This window comes from Lissotriton vulgaris, chromosome 1_1 (assembly GCF_964263255.1).
Source record: "Lissotriton vulgaris chromosome 1_1, aLisVul1.2, whole genome shotgun sequence".
Classification (NCBI taxonomy): Eukaryota; Metazoa; Chordata; class Amphibia; order Caudata; family Salamandridae; genus Lissotriton; species Lissotriton vulgaris.
The window spans coordinates 1,560,296,686-1,560,318,141 of record NC_141685.1 but is presented as its reverse complement, the minus strand read 5'-3'; the positions used below and the strand labels follow the sequence as shown (position 1 = coordinate 1,560,318,141).

Here is a 21,456-nt window from a genome sequence, read left to right as displayed (position 1 = left end):
GGGTGTGTGAGAGTGAGGTGGTGTGAGGGTGAGGGTGAGGGAGGGTGAGAGGGTGAGAGGGTGAGGGTGTGTGAGGGTGAGTGAGGGTATGTGAGGGGTGTGAGGGTGAGAGTGGGTGAGGGGGTGTGAGGGTGAGGCAGTGTGAGGGTGAGGGGGTGCGAGGGTGAGGGGGTGTGTGAAGGTGAGGGGGTGTGTGAAGGTGAAGGGGTGTGTGAAGGTGAGGGTGTGTGTGAAGGTGAGGGGGTGTGTGAGGGTGAGAGGGTGTGTGAGGGTGAGAGGGTGAGGGTGTGTGAGAGTGAGGGGGTGTGAGGGTGAGGAGGTGTGTGCGGGTCAGGGGGGTGAGGGCGTGAGGGTGAGTGTCTCCAATGAATGTTGCTGCTTCGCCTTCTTTGAAAATTTTCAGTGCTGCAAATAGAGCATGCCGCCCTAATTATCACAGCATGAGGCCCCAAAGTGATAATTATCACAGCATGCAGAGAGGTGCCCCACGCTGCTGGAGCACTCAACTGCACATTAATTATAGTTGAGTGCTCCAGCAGCCTGGGGCGCCTGTTGACATGCTGTGATAAGTGGGGTCTCATGATGTGATAATTGTTAGTTGCAGCACGATACTGATTCCCGCCCCTCCAGGACTCCGTGACCTGCCTCATGGTTGCCAAGGCAATATTTCTGAAAATATTGTCCTGCTACCGTAAGGCAGGTCATGGAGTCCTCGAGAGGTAGGACCCAGAGCAGACAAATCTGCTAAACAGGAGCTTTTTCCAATGGCAGGCCTCCATTTAGAGAGGCCTGCCAATGGAAAAAGGGGGCGTGGTTTCACGAAGTACTGAAATCCCCCTGTTCACAATAGGTCTTTGCCTGCAGCAGGGCCATGCCCTGCAATGCAGGCTTCGACCTAAAAAGGAGAGGGAAAGAAGGAGAAATAGAAAAGTAAAGCAGTACAGTGAAAATGCCAGAGTCAAAGGAAGGCAATACTCCACACAGTGATCACCAAACTTAAAATTCTCAACATTATACCCAAGGAAGGATTGATTCAGACTAATTTGGTGTGCACTTAGCCAGTCTGTAAGTACAGTACCTGGGCCAGATTTGTGAAGAGGCAACACTCAATAAATTAACCCTTATCCTTTATGATACCCTTCAGGAGGGACCTAGGAGGCTCCTCTTGAGTAAACAGAAGTGTCTTTTCCCCTTATGACATTTGACACGAGTGGATAACTACTGAGGTTGGCATCTCCAAGTTATGTAACTATTTGACTATCAGTAGGGGTGTTTTTCTCTGTGGTAAAGCAGAGTTGATACAGTTCACACTCCTCGGCCCATAAAGCATTAAAAGGTCCATTCTATCTTCTTCACCTTCATGTTACGAAGGACACAGACTAATCAAGTTTCAGTGTGGGATCCTGCTATCAGAGGCAACTTCGTCCCTCCCTTGTTCCTGCTGCATCTCTCCGCTGCCCCCCAGGGATCAGGAGTTTAAACCTAGAACTACAGTTGCCCACGGTCTGTATGGTTGGCACTGTGTCTCAGCTACTCTATCAAAGAGTTTTCCCCGATCTGTGCCATCTGCAGTAATAAGGTTACTTGTCATCAGTGGTCGAGGTGTGGCGCAGCAGCCAGGGTGCCTGACTCCGGACCACAGGGTTCATGGTTCTATCCCCAGCAGCAGGTTAGCCCAGCACCATGTGACTCTGGGCAATAGCTTGCTTAATCTTCCCTACGGCCTCCAGCGCCGGGACACCTCTCCGAAGGTAGCTGTGCGCTTTACAAATGCTGGAATCTTGGCTGCCCTCAATGGTGAAAAGGAGGCGGGTGGGAGCAAGACATGTATGGTCTTGATACCAGACTACCTTGTGTCCAAACTGGTGTCCCGGATTGTGCTGTGCTTAAAACTTCTATTACTTCTGTCCTGCTGCTAATCTGGCCTGAGTAAAGGCAGGGCAGTTGCTGTGGTGGAACGGTCTCTCTCAGCCTCGGAAGAGAGTGGTCATCTGTGTGGTCAGCTGTGTTCTCTAGTGCTCTGTTTTTATTGATTTTCAAAACTCTGGAAACTGACTTTGTTACTTTTCAATGTATTGTATTATTGTTGAATGTGATTTGGATTCTTCGTGTGCTTGGTCTCCAAACGAATTCACAAAGGTGCTAGTGATTGATTGACAAATCTAATTGGAGGTTGTGATTTATCTTGCATTAATTTTGATAAGCAGTTATAACCGAGTAAAAATAAAACACAACAGTGCTAGATTAGAGTCCATATGTTGTGTAAGAACTAAAGTGATTAATTTATGGCAATTTATACCATTTGTATGATGTCAGCCGGAATTGATAGTACTGATGCTTCCAGTCTGTAATTGGAATACAGCATTCAACATATTTTATTCAATGACCCCGCCATTATGTTGTCTATTTTTTCATGCATAGGCGTCATTTTTAGGTCTCGGCTAAAAGACGCGCGTAAGCGCGTCTCCGCCGAGATCTTATGTCAGCGAGTAGCAGTCCCAGGAGACAGTCCAGGTCGCGCGCATTTCCTGTTGAGGCGATTGCCGCGGGCCGCGCGCTCTGCCACTGTCTCCTGAGAAGCTTCAAACACGCCTGCGCATACACGCATACACACACGCATGCACACAGACATCCCTACCAATACGGGAGCCGCCCGCTCGCCCCCCCCCCCCCCCCCCCCCCCCGCCGACAGATGCGCACCTTTTAAAAACTCTCCAGCAACGGGCCCCTTATGCCGTTACTACTCCGGTGATCAACCATTTTTCAGCGCTTTCAATTGCCCACTATCCCGGCACTCTCGCCCCCCCTTCGCATGCCTCCCAGTGCCTCGTCCGCTCTCTCCTTTGCCCACGATACTGCACCCACCCCTCCCCCACCTCGCCTCACACTCTACGCCGCACCTCTTCTGACAATTCCCCCAGCGCCCACGCACGCACATAGACACACACCCCCGGACACACACACATACACGCGCGCACAAGCACACACACACGTGCACCAAGGCCCCCCATCGCACACATACATATACACACACAAGCGCCCCCCCCCCCCAAGTAAGGGCACTTACCGCCACTCCGGAGATCTGCAGCCTCAACCACTGCTTCTCCGGCCAGACACTCGTGGGTGCGGGCTTCGCGCACAAGGCGGAAGTCCCGCCCCCACCATAGCTTTCGTTTTCAGGAGTGCGCGCGCCGTAGCAACAATGGTAACACTTTCATTCTCAGCCAGCCCATCATAGGAGGGTCACGCAGAAGGGGGCGTGCTTTGTGCTTCCTCCACAGCCACGCAGAGGAAATAAACACGGGGCCAACCGCGTAGCTGGGGGGGCGGGCTCATCGTCTCGTCATTTAATGGTACAAGTATCTTATTCAGGACTCGTCCAGCTTGTTAGTCTGTACCGGGGGACCTCACTTGGGTTTCATCATGGGGAAAGGTTAAGTAACTGCGTATCAGGAGCAGATCGTTCGCGTGATGACTGGCAGACCGTGTAAGTGCACAACGTACACCTATCTAGCAGGATGGACCAGCCGCCGCCCCACAGAAGATGCCGGTGGTTAGGAGTGTTTATAGCAGCCACTGTGGCGTATTTATTATCTGAGGTATGGTCCCCTTGGTTGGGCTGTTCCAGCAGAATCAGGCAGTCCCAGAAGTTATCCCCATGCTAGGAGCCGATAATGTAGCAGGTGCCCAGCATCCGGCGGAACCACCCTCTGTTTTGTAAATGACTGTGATTCACAATGGTTTGGCCTTGGCAGTAGTTGGGCATTGGGTACTTTACTGGTCCGGAGCTTGCCCCCGGCATAGGGGCGGTGATCACTAGTTCCAAGTCTCAAGGCTGCGAGATCGTCGAGGCTCCAGCCCCAGTGTAGCACTGATTCCCAACTCTCACAATGTTGGCTCAGTCCCGAGGTTTTTTGTAATAAGTGGGGTGGGACACCAAAGCCACCGGTCCCCAGTTGGCTGTGCTTGTTAATGTGGAGCACTTTGTCTAATACTGCCTGTGTCCGCCTTGGTTTTATCTCGCCTGGAAAGCGCCTTGCAAGAGGTCTGCCCGGTCCCTGAACCCGTGTGGGCCTCCAGTTCAGTGGGCGGCAGCCGGGTCGCACTGCTGCCCAGGGTAAAGGGTGGGTTGATCGGGGAGGGGTGAATGCGATTCCTTACCCCTATTACAGTGGCTGCTTTGTCTTGGTGGTGCAGTGTTCGCCACGCCGCTCCAAAGTCAGGTGGGAAGGAGAGGGGGCACCCGATGACGGGAGCCAGGCAGGTCTTCGTCCCTCCTGGAGCCGCCGGCTTTGTTTGTGGACCACCTCAGATCAGTGGCCTCCGGGTAAGGTATATAGGGAGCGGCAGTATCAATTGGAGTCACTCCTGCGAGCAGCTTGTCCTATTTCCTCCCGTGGATCTACACTTGGGCGAGGTGTGTATTCTAGTGCGCCTACTTCCACCGTGTCTCGCTTTGGCCTTACCTCGGAGAGCGCCGTGATTAGGAGGGGAGGCGAGGGCAAAAGCATACAATCTGCATATCATTCAGTGCGGCATGCGCTCCGCAGGTACTGCAATGATGGTAGCCTCGTCTGCAACAGAAAACATGCAGATATTTAGGGGCTTTTGTCGCGACTCTGGTGGAGCTCCTGTCTTAAGGCGCCATCTTCATCGGCGCCAAGCCATAACCCCCCTCGGTGGTGTTTCTTGTTTTAAAATACTTTTTTTCCTTCCTCGAGTGTTAACTGTTCTGACCGAATCTGGGATCTAGTGTCATTTTTCTTAAAGCATTTGCCGAGTCTTTGATGAGGCACTGTGTCACATCTCATTTGGGCTATTTATTTTGGCCTACACTGGAATCCGGGACGCAACTTGCTGCTTAGTTTTAGGTCTTTTTAGAAAAGGGGGTGGTGATGAACAGAGTGTCTGAATTAAGCAGACCACTCTTACCCAGTCCAAAGATCAGGGCTTGATCCATCACCGTTATTTATCTCACTGCCCCATCCCAGATCAGAACCTGGCTATATGCAAATCAGTCTGTCCCTGGCCCAGTGCATCATGGGAACAGGGCAGACTAAACTACCAAGCCAATTCTTCACCAGAAAGGAGACAAGCTACCGGGGACCGGTTTCTGGCATTTCAGCCGTCTTCGGCCCGGCTTGCTTGAATCCTGATGGAGCAGTGAGAAAGGGTGCTGTGTATTGGCAATGTTAATGACAATGCCATTTATTTGTGATTTAAAGAAAAAAAAAATGTCATGAGCAATGCCAATAGCTCTACCATTAATGATGCCGAGACCATTGCATTGCAAATGCTTGTTTGAAGCAGTGATGGATAATCAGGCAGTTTCATTGATGACTTATGTTGATGTTTGCATGCAGTGTTAAAACATTGGCAATAGAGAGGCCCCTGGTTGTGTAGTAGAGGTGGCGAGAAGAAAAGATAAAAATAGGCATTGAACGTCTATTATTCTGAAAAGACCCGATCCATGTTACACTGTTCCTTTAATTGCTTTGTGAGTCTCTAATAATATATAAAGATAGTATGGTCTATAGCATCGGAGGATGCATTTGACTCCAGCCGGGCCAAAATGTTACATCTTCCCTGGTAGATTGAGACCAGAATGTAATTGGTGGCATTGAATACAGCTCTTTCTGTGGTAGCATCACTCAATCCGTGGTGGAGAAGTGTGGCTCACTGGTTAGAGGAGGCAGACCTGGAAGCAGAGGTCAGCCAGGGTTCAATTCCTAGCTCGGCGGGGTCTTGAGTCCTAAAAATGTCCATGGACTCGACAATTCTCGCTCCGGTGCCTACTCGATTCATGGGTTCACACTCTGCGACTCTGGGCAATAGCTTGCTTAATCTCCACAACGGCCCCTCGCGGCGGGATGCCTGGCTTTCACCTTGCGGATACCCTGCCGGGGTTATCTCACAGGGGAATAACAGGACGGGTTCCCTAAGCAAGCGCTTAAAGACCGGTTGGTGATTTGCGCTATATAAATTCATGTACATTTACATCCGTATCAAGCATCCTGTTTGTTTATTAATAGTTTGATATCTTGCCAATAAGGCAATACAAACAATGCATTGAGATTCATTCACATTAAGAAACAGCATCCTTCTTAAAACCTCCACTTGACATAGATGAATGTCATTGCAACTATAAACATATTAATCAATAAATACATTGAGGCATCTTGTGATATTACACTTGTTCATGTAATCAAATCCAGACTTATGGCCTCAGATCAGTTGTATAGCTACAGGGGAATCAGTCTTGAAAAGTTTTAGGTTGGTATTTGTTCAGCCAATGAGTAGCAAGTGGGATGGGTTGGTTGGTTGAACATTGTTATGGATGTAGCTTTATTTTGCAAAGGAAGCTCAGCTGATACCAGAGAGGTGTTACGAATGTATTGCATTATAAGGCTTGTATTTTCTTTCATGCTGATACAGTTTGAGTTTGATTGTAATCTTCCTCACGATGTCAGGCAGACTTTAAAACCGAGCTGGCTAAATCTATTGTATTAAACCTATTCCACTTACACTCTCATGTATCCATGGATTGCTCTTCAGTTTCGAGGGCTCGCCTGAATATTACTACTACGGTTGTGGTTTATAATGCCTTTTGTAGGGGGACTTCGCATTACTTTGTAATGTATGTGTTGTCACTTTGTTTGCTTTTCAAAATAATAAAATTGATTATAAAAAAAAACGGAGCTGGGTTTTCTTGAGAAACCTAATGACTTAACTTACGCCTCATCATCTGTTTTAAAAGTCCTAAGACAAGCATGTGGCACCTCCTACAGTTGAAGAGGAACAGGGCCTCAGAAGAGTGTTTTTTTTTTAGCTTTTATGAATGCGAGTATCGATTTGATTCCTACTTGCATTGAGGTAATGTGTGCCATTTCTGAAATGCAGAACTTGAGGAACTTTAGGATGAGTGCTCACTCCCGGTTTGTGTCCATGCAAGGCAAAGGCTTAGCTGCTGGATATCCTTGACCGTTGTGGGTCAGAGATACGGTTACATGTTATCGGCATACTGATGGATGGAGAGGTTGTGGGAGGCAAGCAGGGTTTTGTGGGTTTTCATTTCTAGCATGAAGATAATTAGCAAGAGGATGGTACTATTGAGATCAGTGAGAGAAAGAAAAAATGTAAGCTCTTTATTGGAGACGACACTTTATCAGACCAATCCGGCTGTTCTACTTTCTTAGCATGTTTTGTAAAACTCTGACTGTCTCTCTCATCAGTTTGACACCCCAATATTATCCTTTTACATTTAATGTCTTTTCAGAAATGACCTTCCTTTAAAGAGTGTTGTTAAAAAACATAACTTGGAGGTCACGATTTCTCACTAAAGTTACTCCTGTGTGCTATCATATGTACAGACTTAAAATGAAATTAACATTTTTGTGAACCACTTTTAGCTGATGTACTTTTAGCAGCTATATAAATATAGAAACAATCAATGGTATTATATCTTTCCATTATTAGGAAGTTGCAGTCTTTGTATTTGACAAAAAAGTGATCGAAAAGTACCATAAATTTGAGAAGGATCAGATTGTTGATTCTTTAAAACGAGGAGTTCAACAGCTAACAAGACTTCGACACCCACGACTGCTTACAGTTCAGCATCCGTTAGAAGAATCCAGGTAAAATATAAAAGATCAAAAATATTTCTTCTTTTTTTCTCCCCATCCTTTTCTCCTGTTTCACATTACCTATTTTCACAATTTTTCCGATACAAACCCACAGGCAGCATCTTTGCAGGGGCACGCTCTTTAAATACTGTATTGTTACTTATTGTTTAGAACTCATGTCCAGAACTGAACAAACTATCCTACAGCAGAAAACGCTGCTCTTAGTTGGAAGAGCCACTAAGTGCTATACTTCATATAGTGCTTAATGCTTCTAATGAGGCACTAAAGCATATTTTTAGAAGGGTAGCACGCTACACCTTAGAGGAGTGTTTGGTTGGAAGAGTGTTGGATTGCTTTCTTGCCTATAAAGCATACACTTTGGCATCAATTGCAAGTGACTTCACCCGTCTGTCAGTATATTCCGGACTCCTTACTCGCTATCAGAGTCCATGTCGCGCCTTTTTTCAGCCTGTATTTCTTCCTTCACAATTATCTGGGTCTAGTCTGCATGCACTTAGTGTTGTGATGTTTAGTTACATTAGTTTAGATAACTCTAGCATTATTTAAAGTCTGTAATTTGGCACGATATTGTCCCAGCTCTTTGCTGCTGTGCCGTTAATTCAGTTTACATTGTTTGCTGTACAAAATAATATAGTTAAAAATAGTCCTTATTCATTGTGCACTTGATCATCCCCATTGATTGAATGTAGCATTCCAAGGGAATTCCCGTTTCACAGGAAAAGTAGTGTGTTCTGCCAGTATGAGCCTGTGATAGTTCAGGGGGCAGAATTAATTTCATTACATGTAAGGAGATGCGTTTATAAACCTAGAAATTGATAAAAAGGGAACTGTAATATTACCAGAACTGTTTTAAGATAAATGTAAGCAGAGAGGTATTTAAGATTTATAACCATAAAAATGTGTTAAAATATACATTTGTTGATAAAATTGGTTTTGAATATACATCGTAAAATTTGAATTAAGAAAACTCCGGGCTCAAAGAAAGTGGTTGATAAGGAATATGTGATACATAACCTTTTTCATAGTATTGCAATATCTAAACAAAAACACTGAAAGGGATAAAAAATATTAGTGAATATGCAATTAGCATTAAGCTTTGACAGATTGCTGATACTACCAGTTATGCATGCGTGCAGTATATTGCAATGCAAACACTTTGTGAATCCATTAAGGTCTGAAAAATGGCAAAAGTGAGCAAATGTTTTATGCAATTTTAAACACTTATTTCTGTATTTTGCAATCATTTTTATTTTTCTCATAGGGATTGTCTTGCCTTTTGTACAGAGCCCGTTTTTGCTAGTTTAGCTAATGTTCTTGGGAGCTGGGACAATCTTCCATCTCCAGTTCCTTCATCTATTCAGGAGCATAAACTTTATGATGTGGAAACGAAGTATGGACTGTTTCAGGTAATGCGTTCAATATCTTCACACTTGTATTTGCCTACAAGCTCACCCATGTAGATGTATTGTTTTAGCATGTAAACACTATATACATTTGTAAGTTAATCCTGGGTTAAACGTTGGCATTGAACTACTGCACATAGAAAAGGTAGCATCCCAGCCTATCCCCCCTCATAACTGAAGCCACATGAGGTCCTCAGGACACTGAACGTCCCAAAAATGGCCCACACTGTTGAGAAAGTGGGTTCTCTTCTTGCGAGTCCAACACAGTTGCTTACTTTTTCATTCAAATCAGAAGTCTCATCAAGTACCTCTGCCTCTTGGAAATGTTGCACCATATTTTTTCATCTCCTCCAACCATATATATAGAGGCATCAAGTTTTTTTGCGTGAGAGGTCATTGCAGCATTTTATGAAAATTCCACTTTAGTTTGTAATTATACAATAGACACTTAGCTTAAATTTTTTTATGCCTTTTAGACTCAGTAGAAGAGCAATGATCCAACTATACAACATCAGCATTAGTGTACATTTGCCCTCCTATAAAGGTAATTTAATTTTAAATTTTTTGTAAAGACTTTTGACGGTCTTTCATCAATGCTGTGAGAATCATCTGTTTACGTTTCGGCTCAGGTTCAAAGGTGTCAGCAGTCTCAGCATTGTGATCCATGGAATCTTTGGCAACAATTGAGCATGAGATGAAGAAGGAATGTTTTGTCTTGGGCTGTTTTTTTTCAGAGGGATGGTGGTAACAACAGAGTAATGCAGCCACACCTCAAAAGAACCTTCACCAAAAAATCAGTCACAAGTTTGACAGCTCAGACCTGTCTGCCACATTTGCGCCAGGCCCAGCTTCACATGCAGAGGTCAAGGAAAAAGTCTTCAACCAGCTATAGATATCCTTTCCATCTTCTATCAAGATATCCATCTATTTCTTTTGAGGACCACACCAGAGTTTTCCCTGGGATGCTGGTAATCTGATTCACATTATAGCAGTAGCGGAACTCTACACTCTGGACATATCTCTCACAAATGTATGAAGCTCTTGGGGCCTGCTCTGGATGACACTGTTCTTTCAGAGTTCTGCTGAGGTTGATTCTCTACATTCGATCAACGTGGTCAGGTTCAGGTAGGGAACTCTTTCTCAAGAGATATTGAAAGCAGATGTGGACACTACAGAAAATCCCATGGGTGGACAGCCATCTCCTCTTCTTTTCAGCTACTATGACCACCCCCCGCCCCTCGCTCCAAGCACTAACTTGCAGCCCAAAGAAAGGAGCACAGAAATAGCATGGCAGGTACCACTGCAGGCCGTTAATGTATTAACCGTCACAAAGAAGCCAAACCCCTGATGGAGTAAGTCATAAAGCCTGATTTAGAGCTTTTAAGGTGGCCTGTTGTCTGTCCGTGTAGCAGAGGTCACTACCTACTCCACCCTGGATGGACTACCTCCCACCATCTTCAGAGATCTCTGCTAGCCCTCCTTAAACTTCTGTGCCTTCAGAGGAGCCACCACCACAGTGGTTTCTCTGAAAGCAGTTAAGGTTTCCTGAGCGGCCCACATTTCATGCAGCTGTTCAGCAAATTTTAATTTTTTCAAAAACAAACTCCCAAAGTGGGACTTTGCCAGTGAAAAAAACAAATACTAATGACCCTAACAACACTGGAGTTTCTTGACAGGATCTGGGAGACTATTTTTTTTTTTTTTTTCTCCATTGGGGCTAGACTTTCCCTGGCGGCCTAAACAGAAAACAATACATCGGACCATACTCTCTAAATAGAGCGGCGGTTTTATGTATGTGCATTGACAGCCCCATCTCTGTAGGCCTGTTGGTGTCTGGTTTCGGCCAGCAGAGGCACAACTATCAGAAACATGACGATTATCCTCACTGTAGAGTTGTCACACCATCGGTTTGATGGATAGGGTGCTCCACTACGGTTATGACCCATATGTAAGACTAACTCAATGAGTCAAAGGACTTATCTCTATCAAGTGGCGCTAATAAAGTCATTGAATTTTACAGCACGGCTCCTGTTAGCACACAGACACATTTTATGGTTTAAGGAAGTACTACAATGGGGTGAGAAGCCATTTTGATCTGGGTGGATCAACGTTATGAGCATATGGACCAAGATCATGGCTATGGTCTTGCTGAAAAGTGGTTACTGAAAGCCCCTTGATTATTTCTGTAGAGCGCCATGAATTGTGATTTTAGAATTCCATTACTTGAGAATGTAAAATAGTAATTTTTTAGAATCAAGTTGTGTTACTTATTTTTTAGATATTCGAAAACAAAATAACTCGCCTACAACTATAAACAGGCGGGACCATAATAATGTGCAATAAATCAGAATTCAGTTTACCATCCATTTCTGTAGTCTCCCAACACCACCAATAGCATACCATATTGAAAAACGTAATGTTATTCTTGTATAACCACACTGATTTCCACTCATTACCTCAGCACACAGACTGACCTCCGACTTGTTGCCTCTGATGATATGATTTGCAAGACTCTCAAGTATTTGGGACAACTATTTTCTCCGAATTCAGATGACAATTGATTCAGAATTCAGGAATGGTATCCTATTATTCTCAATCCCTCCCTTTCTGTGTCCTTGTCAGAACTTCCCACTTGGGATGATACCAAATTCTTCTATTCAGGATAACCTTCCTACCCAGGTAGAAATCAAAGTTTGTGTGGCAGCACATAATGTCATTGCCATTTGTTCCCACCTCCTGTGAGTTTAGCCGGAATGTTTGCGAGACCCGACAAGATATGCACCAGGAATCTGGGGGATGCTGTCTGAGCCATGATATCAGTAGATGGCGGGCCCGCCTCTTTTTTTTTGCTTTGTCCCACCTGACTGCCCTGAGTGATCTGAAACGCATGAACAATGACAGGATAGGATAACTTGGTTCCTCTGGTTCTATCTTGCTGCCTTGCATGGTTTATTATCGCTGGAACCAGTCCCAAAACACATAAAGTGAAGTATACTCCCAACACAATACTGACCTCAGAGACTCTGGTCCCACAGTAACGTGTCGCTTTTGCTCGAACATACCAGTTGTCCTCACAATGGTCAAATCCTAGAATGTACATCACATGGTGGCAGAGGTGACCCTAAAAGCACGACTGCTGCTATGAAGAAAAAAACAGAAAAACAAAGGATTGCCTTCTTGAACTCAATGGACCTCCTGGGCAGTGTACTGAAAGCCATATAGGAATCCAATTCGATACTGGAATCCAAGATATTTGTGATAGCCATAGATGTGGGGCTGCTGAGGACCGATTAAAGAAAAATTTCAGAGCAAGTTGATGCTGCTGAGGGGGGCATTTTTATTTCTGAAACCAGTCAGCACAAGTCCTCTAGATATGTCTGAGTTGCTGGAGTTCTGAGCAGAAGCTTGTAAAAGGGAGAGCAATGTACGCATCGCTGGGCTCCAAGAACATGCGGAGGGGCAAGAAACTTCACTCTTTCTAGAAAAACGAATATTGACAGTGGTTACACCTCCGGATCTTACTAAATTCTTTGAAGTCGAGCGGGTTCATAGAACTCCGATCCCACTACTGCTGCTGGGAGTGCTCCCATTTCTAATAATTGCCAAGCTTCTGCACTACAGACACTATAAAATGATTCGGCAAAGCACCCACTTACTGAACCTTCTTAAAGTAGATAATGCCAATGTGTCTCTGTTCCCAGATTTCACTTTCGAAGTGTCAGATCAAAAATGGATATTTCTGTATGTTACAATGAAACTACATGAAGTGCAGCTTCATTACATGTTGTTGTTCCTTGCAGAATTTAATGATATAAAAAGATGTGTGGAGGGAGCAGTACTCCGAAATCAGGGAATTACTTGTTCGAGGCATCTGAGCTGCAGAATACGTACTTGTGCATAGATCGCCATCTGATGTTGGGCTCGGATGTTTGCAGTTTGTTGTTGTCTTGGAAGAAGTCTTTGTAGTCACAAGATAGGTGACTCCTCCCTTGGACAATAGTGCGCATGGGCATGAACTCCATCCCCAGATAGTTGTTTTTTTTCCGCCATAGGGTTCGGATGTGACTTACTGCGCTCCGGTTCGGTACCATGTTTCCAAACCTTTTTCGATGCGCAGCCTATCACACTCGACGGTATAGTTTCGTTCACGTGCCTTTCGACGCACTAACTCCCATATCCTCGATTCCGGTCGTCGACGCAGGCGCTGGACCTATAGGCGCCTTTCGGGCCTACGGCTAATGGAAAGGACTCCATTTAAAAAATACCCCCATTGTAGAGCTAAATTTCCACACAGTGACCAGCACAAGATCTGCAACCTTTGGCTATCACCAGAACACAAAAAAAGGATTGCCAAGCCTGCGCCTCTGTTCTATCCAAGATAACTATCCGTGATCGCTGGGATCGACGACACGCTATGGCACAACAGGATGCACCGGTGCCTGAAGACCATTTCGATGAAGGCCCGATGTTCTAGAGGCAGAGGATTTGGAAAAGCTAGAGATCGCCTCTGAAGCTGACGACTCCGATGACCACATCACTCCAGGGCAACGAGTGAATACAAATGTCCCTGCCACTCCCCCACCCGAAAAACAGAAGGCTCTGGTCAAAACTTCGCCTGAAATCCTTAGTAGAAACCGAAAGAAAACTTCAGAAGCTCCGCTTCTGGGCCAGACTCCGAAAATGAAAGAAAAACCTTCCGGCAGCTCGGGACTGAGCAAGCTGCATATCAGTACCCAGAAAGAACCTTTCGTTCAGAAATCGGGGATACACATCTCCTTTGCGCCCAAAACGGCCTTGGTGCATAACCCTTCGGCACCAAAACACCATAAGGCCTCGGAACCGGAAAAGTACCAAAAATCTTCAGATCTGAAGAAAAGTTCTGACTCTGCTCTGATTTCGAAGCCAAAGGAGCACAAAGCTCCTCCTACGGCTAAAGAGACCAAATCCAAGCCACGATCGAACTGAAAAAATCGGCAGTGAAAGAAGACCAGCAGGAAGAACTGTTTCGGCCAGATCCTCTTGATCCGAAAAAACCCCATTACACGTGGACCCTAAAACAGGCCATTTTGTCAGTCTTCCAACAAAGAACCCGTGTGTTCAATCTCAGACGCGCTGGCCTCCGAAACGGGAGGCACAGCGGACACCATCACTTACGTCTTGTGCCACTTTATCTTCATTCTGATTGTCCTGAAGAACCTATGCCTGCTCCCTCTGACATACGTGTCCTCTACAGAGAACCCTGCGGTCCACGAGTTGGCCTTCATTGGGTTCTTGTTCTTCTCCCTCAGCCTCATGATTTTGAATATCTCCCCTGGATGATGAATGGTTTAAACACTGTTAGTTCTGAGCATCATCCTCTGCACCCAAGAACTTAATATGAAAACATCTGGATTGCTGATGTGCAGCGTACTATAAACTTCTGTGAATTGTGAAAAATAATTCGAATTACAAACTGTGCTTCATGTCCTGGATGACAAAGCTTCTCCAATGGCCTGTGCTAGGTTTTTACCTTGGAGATGGGGCAAACTCATGGCCACAGAGAGAAAACAGTCTGTCCCCCTATTTGATGCTGTCTGTTCCCATTTAGTACTCTTTCTTTCTTTGTCTACTTCCTTCGTTCCTATCCCCTCTTACCTGAATCTCTCCCCTTGCCTGCGACACTGCCTAGGCCCCTTGCCTTGTGTGCCCTTTGACTAGGCACTCATTCTCCCCTTGTTGGGGAAAGATCCAATATTTATACTCTGGAGTCTCAGCGAACCTGCTGAGAGGGTCCACAGCGCCAAGGGAGCCACTCACAGTAGAGGTATGGTATGGCACCCCTTGCCAAAGCACTCCCTCCCCCCTTTTTGGGGAAGGATCCATTATGTAGGCCTGGGAGTCTCAGAGACCCTTCTGAGAGAGTCCACTGCGTATAGGGAACCTCTTGCAACAGAGATGGGGAAATTATACCACTTCCCCTGGGATCAGACAAAGGTCCAAGATACCTACAGGGGCTTCTGAAATGATACGAACCCACCCGTCAACTGAGATCGTGTGGCACAGGGCAGGTACATGTCCTGAGGGCCAAGACTGCCAGAATGGGTGGTAAATCCTTCAGAGTCAAGACGGCCAAGAAATGGAACCAGCTGCCAGTGTAACTGCGCACAGAACCATCGAAGACTAAATTCAGGAAAGACCTGAAAACAACGCTATTCCCCAACAACTAATATCGTAAGAAGTGACAGCAAAGAACAACTACTATGAGCATTTACAGCGCGGGGACACACTTGCTAGTGTAACCAGGCGCTTTACAAAATACTAATAAATAAATAAATAAAATCACAGCTTACTGGACTTTGGACGCAGGTTTTACTCGTCTACCGGTTTGTATCCCTGTCACCCTCCTCATTCCATGCTGTGTCTCTCACCCTTCCTTCCTCTTTCCCTCCTCCATTCTCTGTCTACTTCCCCCGCTCCTACCCCCTACCCTGAATCTCTCCCCTTGCCTGCGTTTTCCCTTCGTATATGTCCTTTTTGTTTGTCTCGACCTTACATGTAACTAGGTTTGCCAAGCTCTTAATAACTGTGTAACCTTTGTAACGATGTAACCTGCAACTATGGTCTGATACTAATGTAAAGTGCCCTGATACCTCGGGGTCTAGCCAGCGCTATATAAAACCTTTAAAAATAAATTAAAAAAAGAAGAGGAAATCTGATACCTCACCCACACCTGAGGTACCTGTGAAGAAAAGTGACGTTGCAACTTCACCCATAAGACCCTCTTCTCCTATCCTTCTTACTGAACTTTTGTCTCCTATAAACTCTCCCATACCCTCTCCTAGATTTTCTCCAGGTTCACCCTTACCACCACAGGATGAGGACGGTTTAGGGGTTGGGGTGGACACAATAAGGATCCCTTAGATGACCCTGATGATGACAACACTACCCCACCACAGGATACATGGGACAATTATGATGATCCTACAGATCCTCCAGACCTTCCTGATCCAGGCTCATACCCTACTAAGTCATCCCCCAGATGATAGTATAGGATTTAGTCAGCTCATTATTAGAGCTGCACAATATAATGGCGTGGAACTACATTCTAACCCCATGGAAGAAGACTTCCTACTGAACACTTCTGCCCAGTCACAAAAAGCAATACACACATTGCCAATGCTTAAAGGTGTCATTAAACATGCACCATACATATTTAAAGACCCTGTCGGGACCAGGATTCTCAATCTTCAGATTGCTAAAAAAATATCAATCTGCCCCAAAAGATCCAGTATACATCCAAGAACAACTCCTGTTAGATTTGTTAGTAGTGTTCAATGCAAGACAACGTGCAAATAACCAAACCTCTGGTGATGCACCACCCCCAGATAAGGAGTCTAAACTGCTGGATGCATCAGGTACACGAGTTGCCTCCCAAGCAGCCAATCACTGGAGGATAGCTAACGCGGAAGCACTACTTGACAGATATGACAGGCCTCACTATGACGAGCTTGAAAATCTTATCCAACACTTACCTGACCAGTACAAGGCTAAAGCCAACGATCTGGTCCAGGAGGGCAAATTAATTACAAATGCATCCATCAAATTTGCCCTTGATGCAGCAGACACTGCATCTAGATCTATTAACACCAGTGTCTTACTCCGCAGACATACACGGTTACACATTTCCGGGTTTAAACAGGAAGTGCAAACAACTATTTTAAATCAGCTGTTTGATCAAGAACACCTGTTTGGCCCAGCTGTGTACACAACTCTAGAAAAAATGAAGAAAGACACAGACACTGCAAAATCTATGGGAGCATTACAATTTCAACCCACACACGGTTCCTTTCCTCGCTCCCTCAATAGGGGCGGATCCAAGAACATTGGCACAGACACTACCTTCTCCTCCTACAAGACGCCTAGACAAAAACCCCCCAACAAGGGATATTTAAGGCGGGGGGGAGGGTACAGAGAAAATAATAAAAAAAGGGATAGGTCACGGTAACAACAACCAAACCTCCCCTACTACCAAGCAATGACTTCCTTCTGCTCTCTCCAGACCATTCCACTCTGGTCGGAGGAAGACTTTCACAGTTCCTACCGATCTGGAACTCCATCACTACAGACAAGTGGGTAAGACAAATTTTCCAGTATGGTTACTGCCTGGAACTTACAGCAACTCCCCCAACTATACCACCCAGACCAAAGAACAGCTAATGCTACTCAAACAAGAAGTTCTATCACTTCTTCAAAAGCATGCAATAGAACCAGTTCCCCTCCAGTATCAAGGCACTGGGGTTTACTCCCTTTACTGCAACTGAACCTCTACATACAATCAGATCATTTTCACATGGTCCCTCTTCAACAGGTCCTCTCACTACTCCAACAAGGCGACCTCCTTGCCACTCTAGACTTCAAGGACGCCTACTTCATATTCCTAAACACTTTGCTCATAGGAAATATCTAAGGTTTGTAGTGGACGGTCAACATTATCAATTCAAGGTACATTCAACGTGACCACAGCATGCAGAGTCTTCACAAAATGTCTGGCAGTAGCACCTGTCAAATTCACGTGTTTTCATACCTGAACGACTGGCTAATAAAAGCCAAGTCATACAGTCAGTGTGTGTTCACCACACCTACCGAACAATTCACCTGATTCACAACTTAGGGTTGACAATAAACCTTAGTCCACTCAACCTGGCCATCTGGCTCCTGAAGTGCTAGAGTTTGGTTACCTTAACCTCCTACCCGATTGTATGAACATGCTTAAAAAGCGAGACGCACAACTACTGGAGCTTGCTATGCAGCCAAATGGAAAAGATTTGTCATTTACTGCAATAACAATAACATTTACCCCCTTGATGCATCAATCCAAAACATTATTTGCTACTTACTGCATCTACAAAGATGTAATCTAGCTTATACATGCATAAGACCACATCGGCCTGCCCTCGCCGCTTACCTATAAAACAGACATTTGTCATTGTTTAGGGTGCCTGCTATCAAAGCGTTCATGGAAAGTCTTAAAAGGATAATTCCTCCTACAATCCCACCCTCTCCAGTGTGGAATTTAAACATTGTCCTTACTAGGCTCATGGGCCCTCCATTTGAACCAAATGCGAACTGCACTTCCTGACCTGGAAAGTAGCGCTTCTAGTCGCGATCACCTCTCTCAGGAGAGTAAGTGAGATCCAGGCGTTAACCATACAAGAACTATTCCTACAAATACATCATAACAAGGTGGTTCTCAGAACAAATCCAAAATTCCTTCCCAAAGTAATCTTTGCTTTCCATCTCAATCAATCTGTGGAGCTACCCGTTTTCTTCCCAAAACCAGATTCTGTAGCAGAGAGCGCTCTTCACACACTAGATGTCAAAAGAGCTATACTTTAGTACATTTGCAGGACTAAACCCTTTAGAAAAACAAACCAACTGTTTGTAGCTTTCTCTCCACATCATAAAGGAAACCCCATCTCCAAAGCTGGAATTGCCAGGTGGATAGTCAAATGTATTCAAATATGCTACCAAAAAGTGAAAAGCACATTACCAGTTCCCCCCAGAGCGCACTCAATACGCAAACTAGGGGCTTCCATGGCATTCTTAGAGAACATTCCTTTAGATGACATTTGTAAGGCAGCAACATGGTCTACAACACACACTTTCACCAAACACTATTGTGTAGACGTGCAGGCAAAGCAACAGGCTTCTGTGGGCCAGGCTGTTCTTAAAACACTTTTTCAAACCACTGCAACATATACAGGTCACCACTGCTAAGGGAGAGTACTGCTATACAGTCTAAGCACAAGTATGTATTCTGCAGCTCATATGCCTCGAACTAAAAATGCTACTTACCAGTATGCATCTGTTCTTGGCATTTAGAGCTGCATAATTCATACGCCCACCCGCCTCCCTGGTGCCTCTATCTGTTTCCAGTATTATCCTACTTAGATACATTAAACATGGACATCTTTTCTGTTTCTTACAAACTCCATCACTTCCCTTCATGGTGAAAAACAATCTGGGGATGGAGTTGATGCCCATGTGCACTATCGTCCAAGGGAGGAGTCACCTATCTCGTGACTACAGACTTCTTTCAAGTCAACAACAAACTGCAAACATCTGAGCCCAACACCAGACGGCGATCTATGCACAAGTATGAATTCTGCAGCTCTATATGCCAAGAATAGATGCATACTGGTAAGTAGCATTTTCCTTATTTACTCCCTAGTGGCTGAATTACCAGCTTTTTGTTGAGAAATGAATCACTAACTCTTGCACAAACTTCTGAATGTTTATGCAAAACCTTATTGAACTAATAGCCTTTGCTGTTCACTCTCTGGTAGGGAAGAGTGACTACTCCAACCCCTTCATGGTGCTTACAAACATTAAACTGACTTGGCCGTCAGGGGAGTGTAATGGGACGTAATTGAAGATTTCTTTGGGGGAAAAAAAGGGCTCGGTAAGCGACAACAGTATAGAGTGGGACATGTTTAAGCAAGTCCTGAGGGAGGAATGTATAAAGACGTCTAAAGGCATCAGAGATACCATGATTAAGTAACTGGGCAGTGTAGAGACAGATTTGAGAAAACTAGACAAAATCCAAGTCTTGGGGTAGAACGGACTAGAAAAAAGAAATGTGCTAAAACAATGAAGCACCTTTTGTTGCAACTAGTTGAACACCTACTCAAATAAGATGCAGACCTGGGGTGACAAGTCTAGGACTTTGCTGGTGATGCTACTGAAAAATGAGTAGGGCAGATCATAATTCATGTGGTTACGTAATGAGACCGGTAAAATATTTCTCTTACAGAGTGAGATTAATTAAGCCTTTCTGTTGTATCAACAGCTTTACACTGAGTAATCAATCCAGAGATCTGTCTGGTTAATTATTGTCCATAGTTAACCTGAATCCATTAATCTAATAAATAGAGGAAAGTGCTTAAACAACCCATAATGGTGGAGTAGATAAGAGAAGCAATGCAATGCGAGGCGTTGATAGCACTTCTTGGTATAGAAAAGACCTGAGTTGGTCTTATCTATGGACTTTATTAGAGAAAAGGGTGTTCCGTCCCTTGATGATAAGTTGGATTAGATTGCTGTATTTGGACCCGATAGCCAGAAACTGAATGTGTCCAATGTACTCGGAGGAATGAGAAATAGGTAAGGGCTGGAAACTGAAGCGTCTATTATAGTCTACCCTGTCATAGAGTCCCTGCAGAACTCTTTAGGCGGTATGGGACGTCCATGGGTATTGTAATGTCCAGTTTTCATCACATGACATCTCTCTGCGCAGATGACATTCTATTGTATCTCTCAAACCCTGAACCTCAGGTCTCACAAGTAAAACAACAGTTGGATGGATCTGACGACCATTTAGGACTAAGAGTGACTGGGAAACATAATTTCTGTTCCCATGCACAACTGAACTCTAGCTAGCTACAACAAAGCAACTCAACCCATACCCTTTAAGACCAGCATTCACAACTTTCAAGTACTTAGGGGCTCTGATCTATTACACAGATAAAGATCCTATAGAGGGCAGCATACTTAAACGGTCTATTCAAGAACTCAGTACAATTTTGGATGACACTCCCCCGTCAATGATGGGGTGTATATCTTTGTCCAATTTGATGTTACCTAGGCTACAATACTACTTTTATAACATACTTATGGTATTTCCTCATTTGCTATGTAAAGATTTGGTTAATCTTTTAATGATGTTGCTCTGGAAAGTTTGGAGGAACAGACTTGCCTTCAATAAGCTGAGGCTCCCTGCACAAAAGAGTGGGCGAATCCTAACTTTGAATTTTACTGTATTGCTGCAGAACTCCAGTTTGTAGGAAGAGGGGCACCCCAATAAAAGGGATTGAATGCAAAATACTTGACAACCACAATGGTGCCAAACACACTATTACAACAGTGCTTGGTGCGTAACTAAGGCCAGACTTATCCCTTAATTGTTGGTAGTATAGATGTAGGGTTAGAATAGGTACACCAAACTGAAGGATGCTAAATTGATGTACGCCCCAGAAATCCCACTTAAATGTTTGTAACGATGGACAGACACATATCTGGTATTCATGTTTGAGTTGTGGGAGAACTTGTTGTTCAGAAGATTGAGTGATTTGTTCCTGGAGGACTTGCTTCGACACTTTGGAGAAATTCATGTTGAATATGGGATACCACGGCGCAGTTCTTGTTTTTTTAAAAAGTTGAGCTGAGTTGTTAAAATCGTATAGGACAATGGTAGCATTGATCCACCAGCAGGCAATATATTAAAGAGGATAGTGACGAGGGAGCCAGGTTGGATTGGAATGTCAAGTTATGTTAATAGTGTTTATATAGTGCCAAACTCCCCCCTTACTCATAAGAGTCGCAGATAGACCAAAGCCTAGAACAGAAAGGAAAGGGGAGAGATACAAAAACAC

The 21,456-nt window shown here is 44.7% G+C and overlaps 1 protein-coding gene across 1 annotated transcript in view; it reads left to right on the top strand.

The window, feature by feature from the left end:
• Positions 1-21,456, top strand: part of SCYL2 (SCY1 like pseudokinase 2) — a 392,954-nt gene that overhangs the window by 66,514 nt on the left and 304,984 nt on the right. The window contains exons 3-4 of the mRNA XM_086918030.1: positions 7,477-7,634; positions 8,905-9,049. Coding sequence (XP_086774156.1) covers positions 7,477-7,634; positions 8,905-9,049 — 303 coding nt within the window. The remainder of the gene's footprint in view (positions 1-7,476; positions 7,635-8,904; positions 9,050-21,456) is intronic.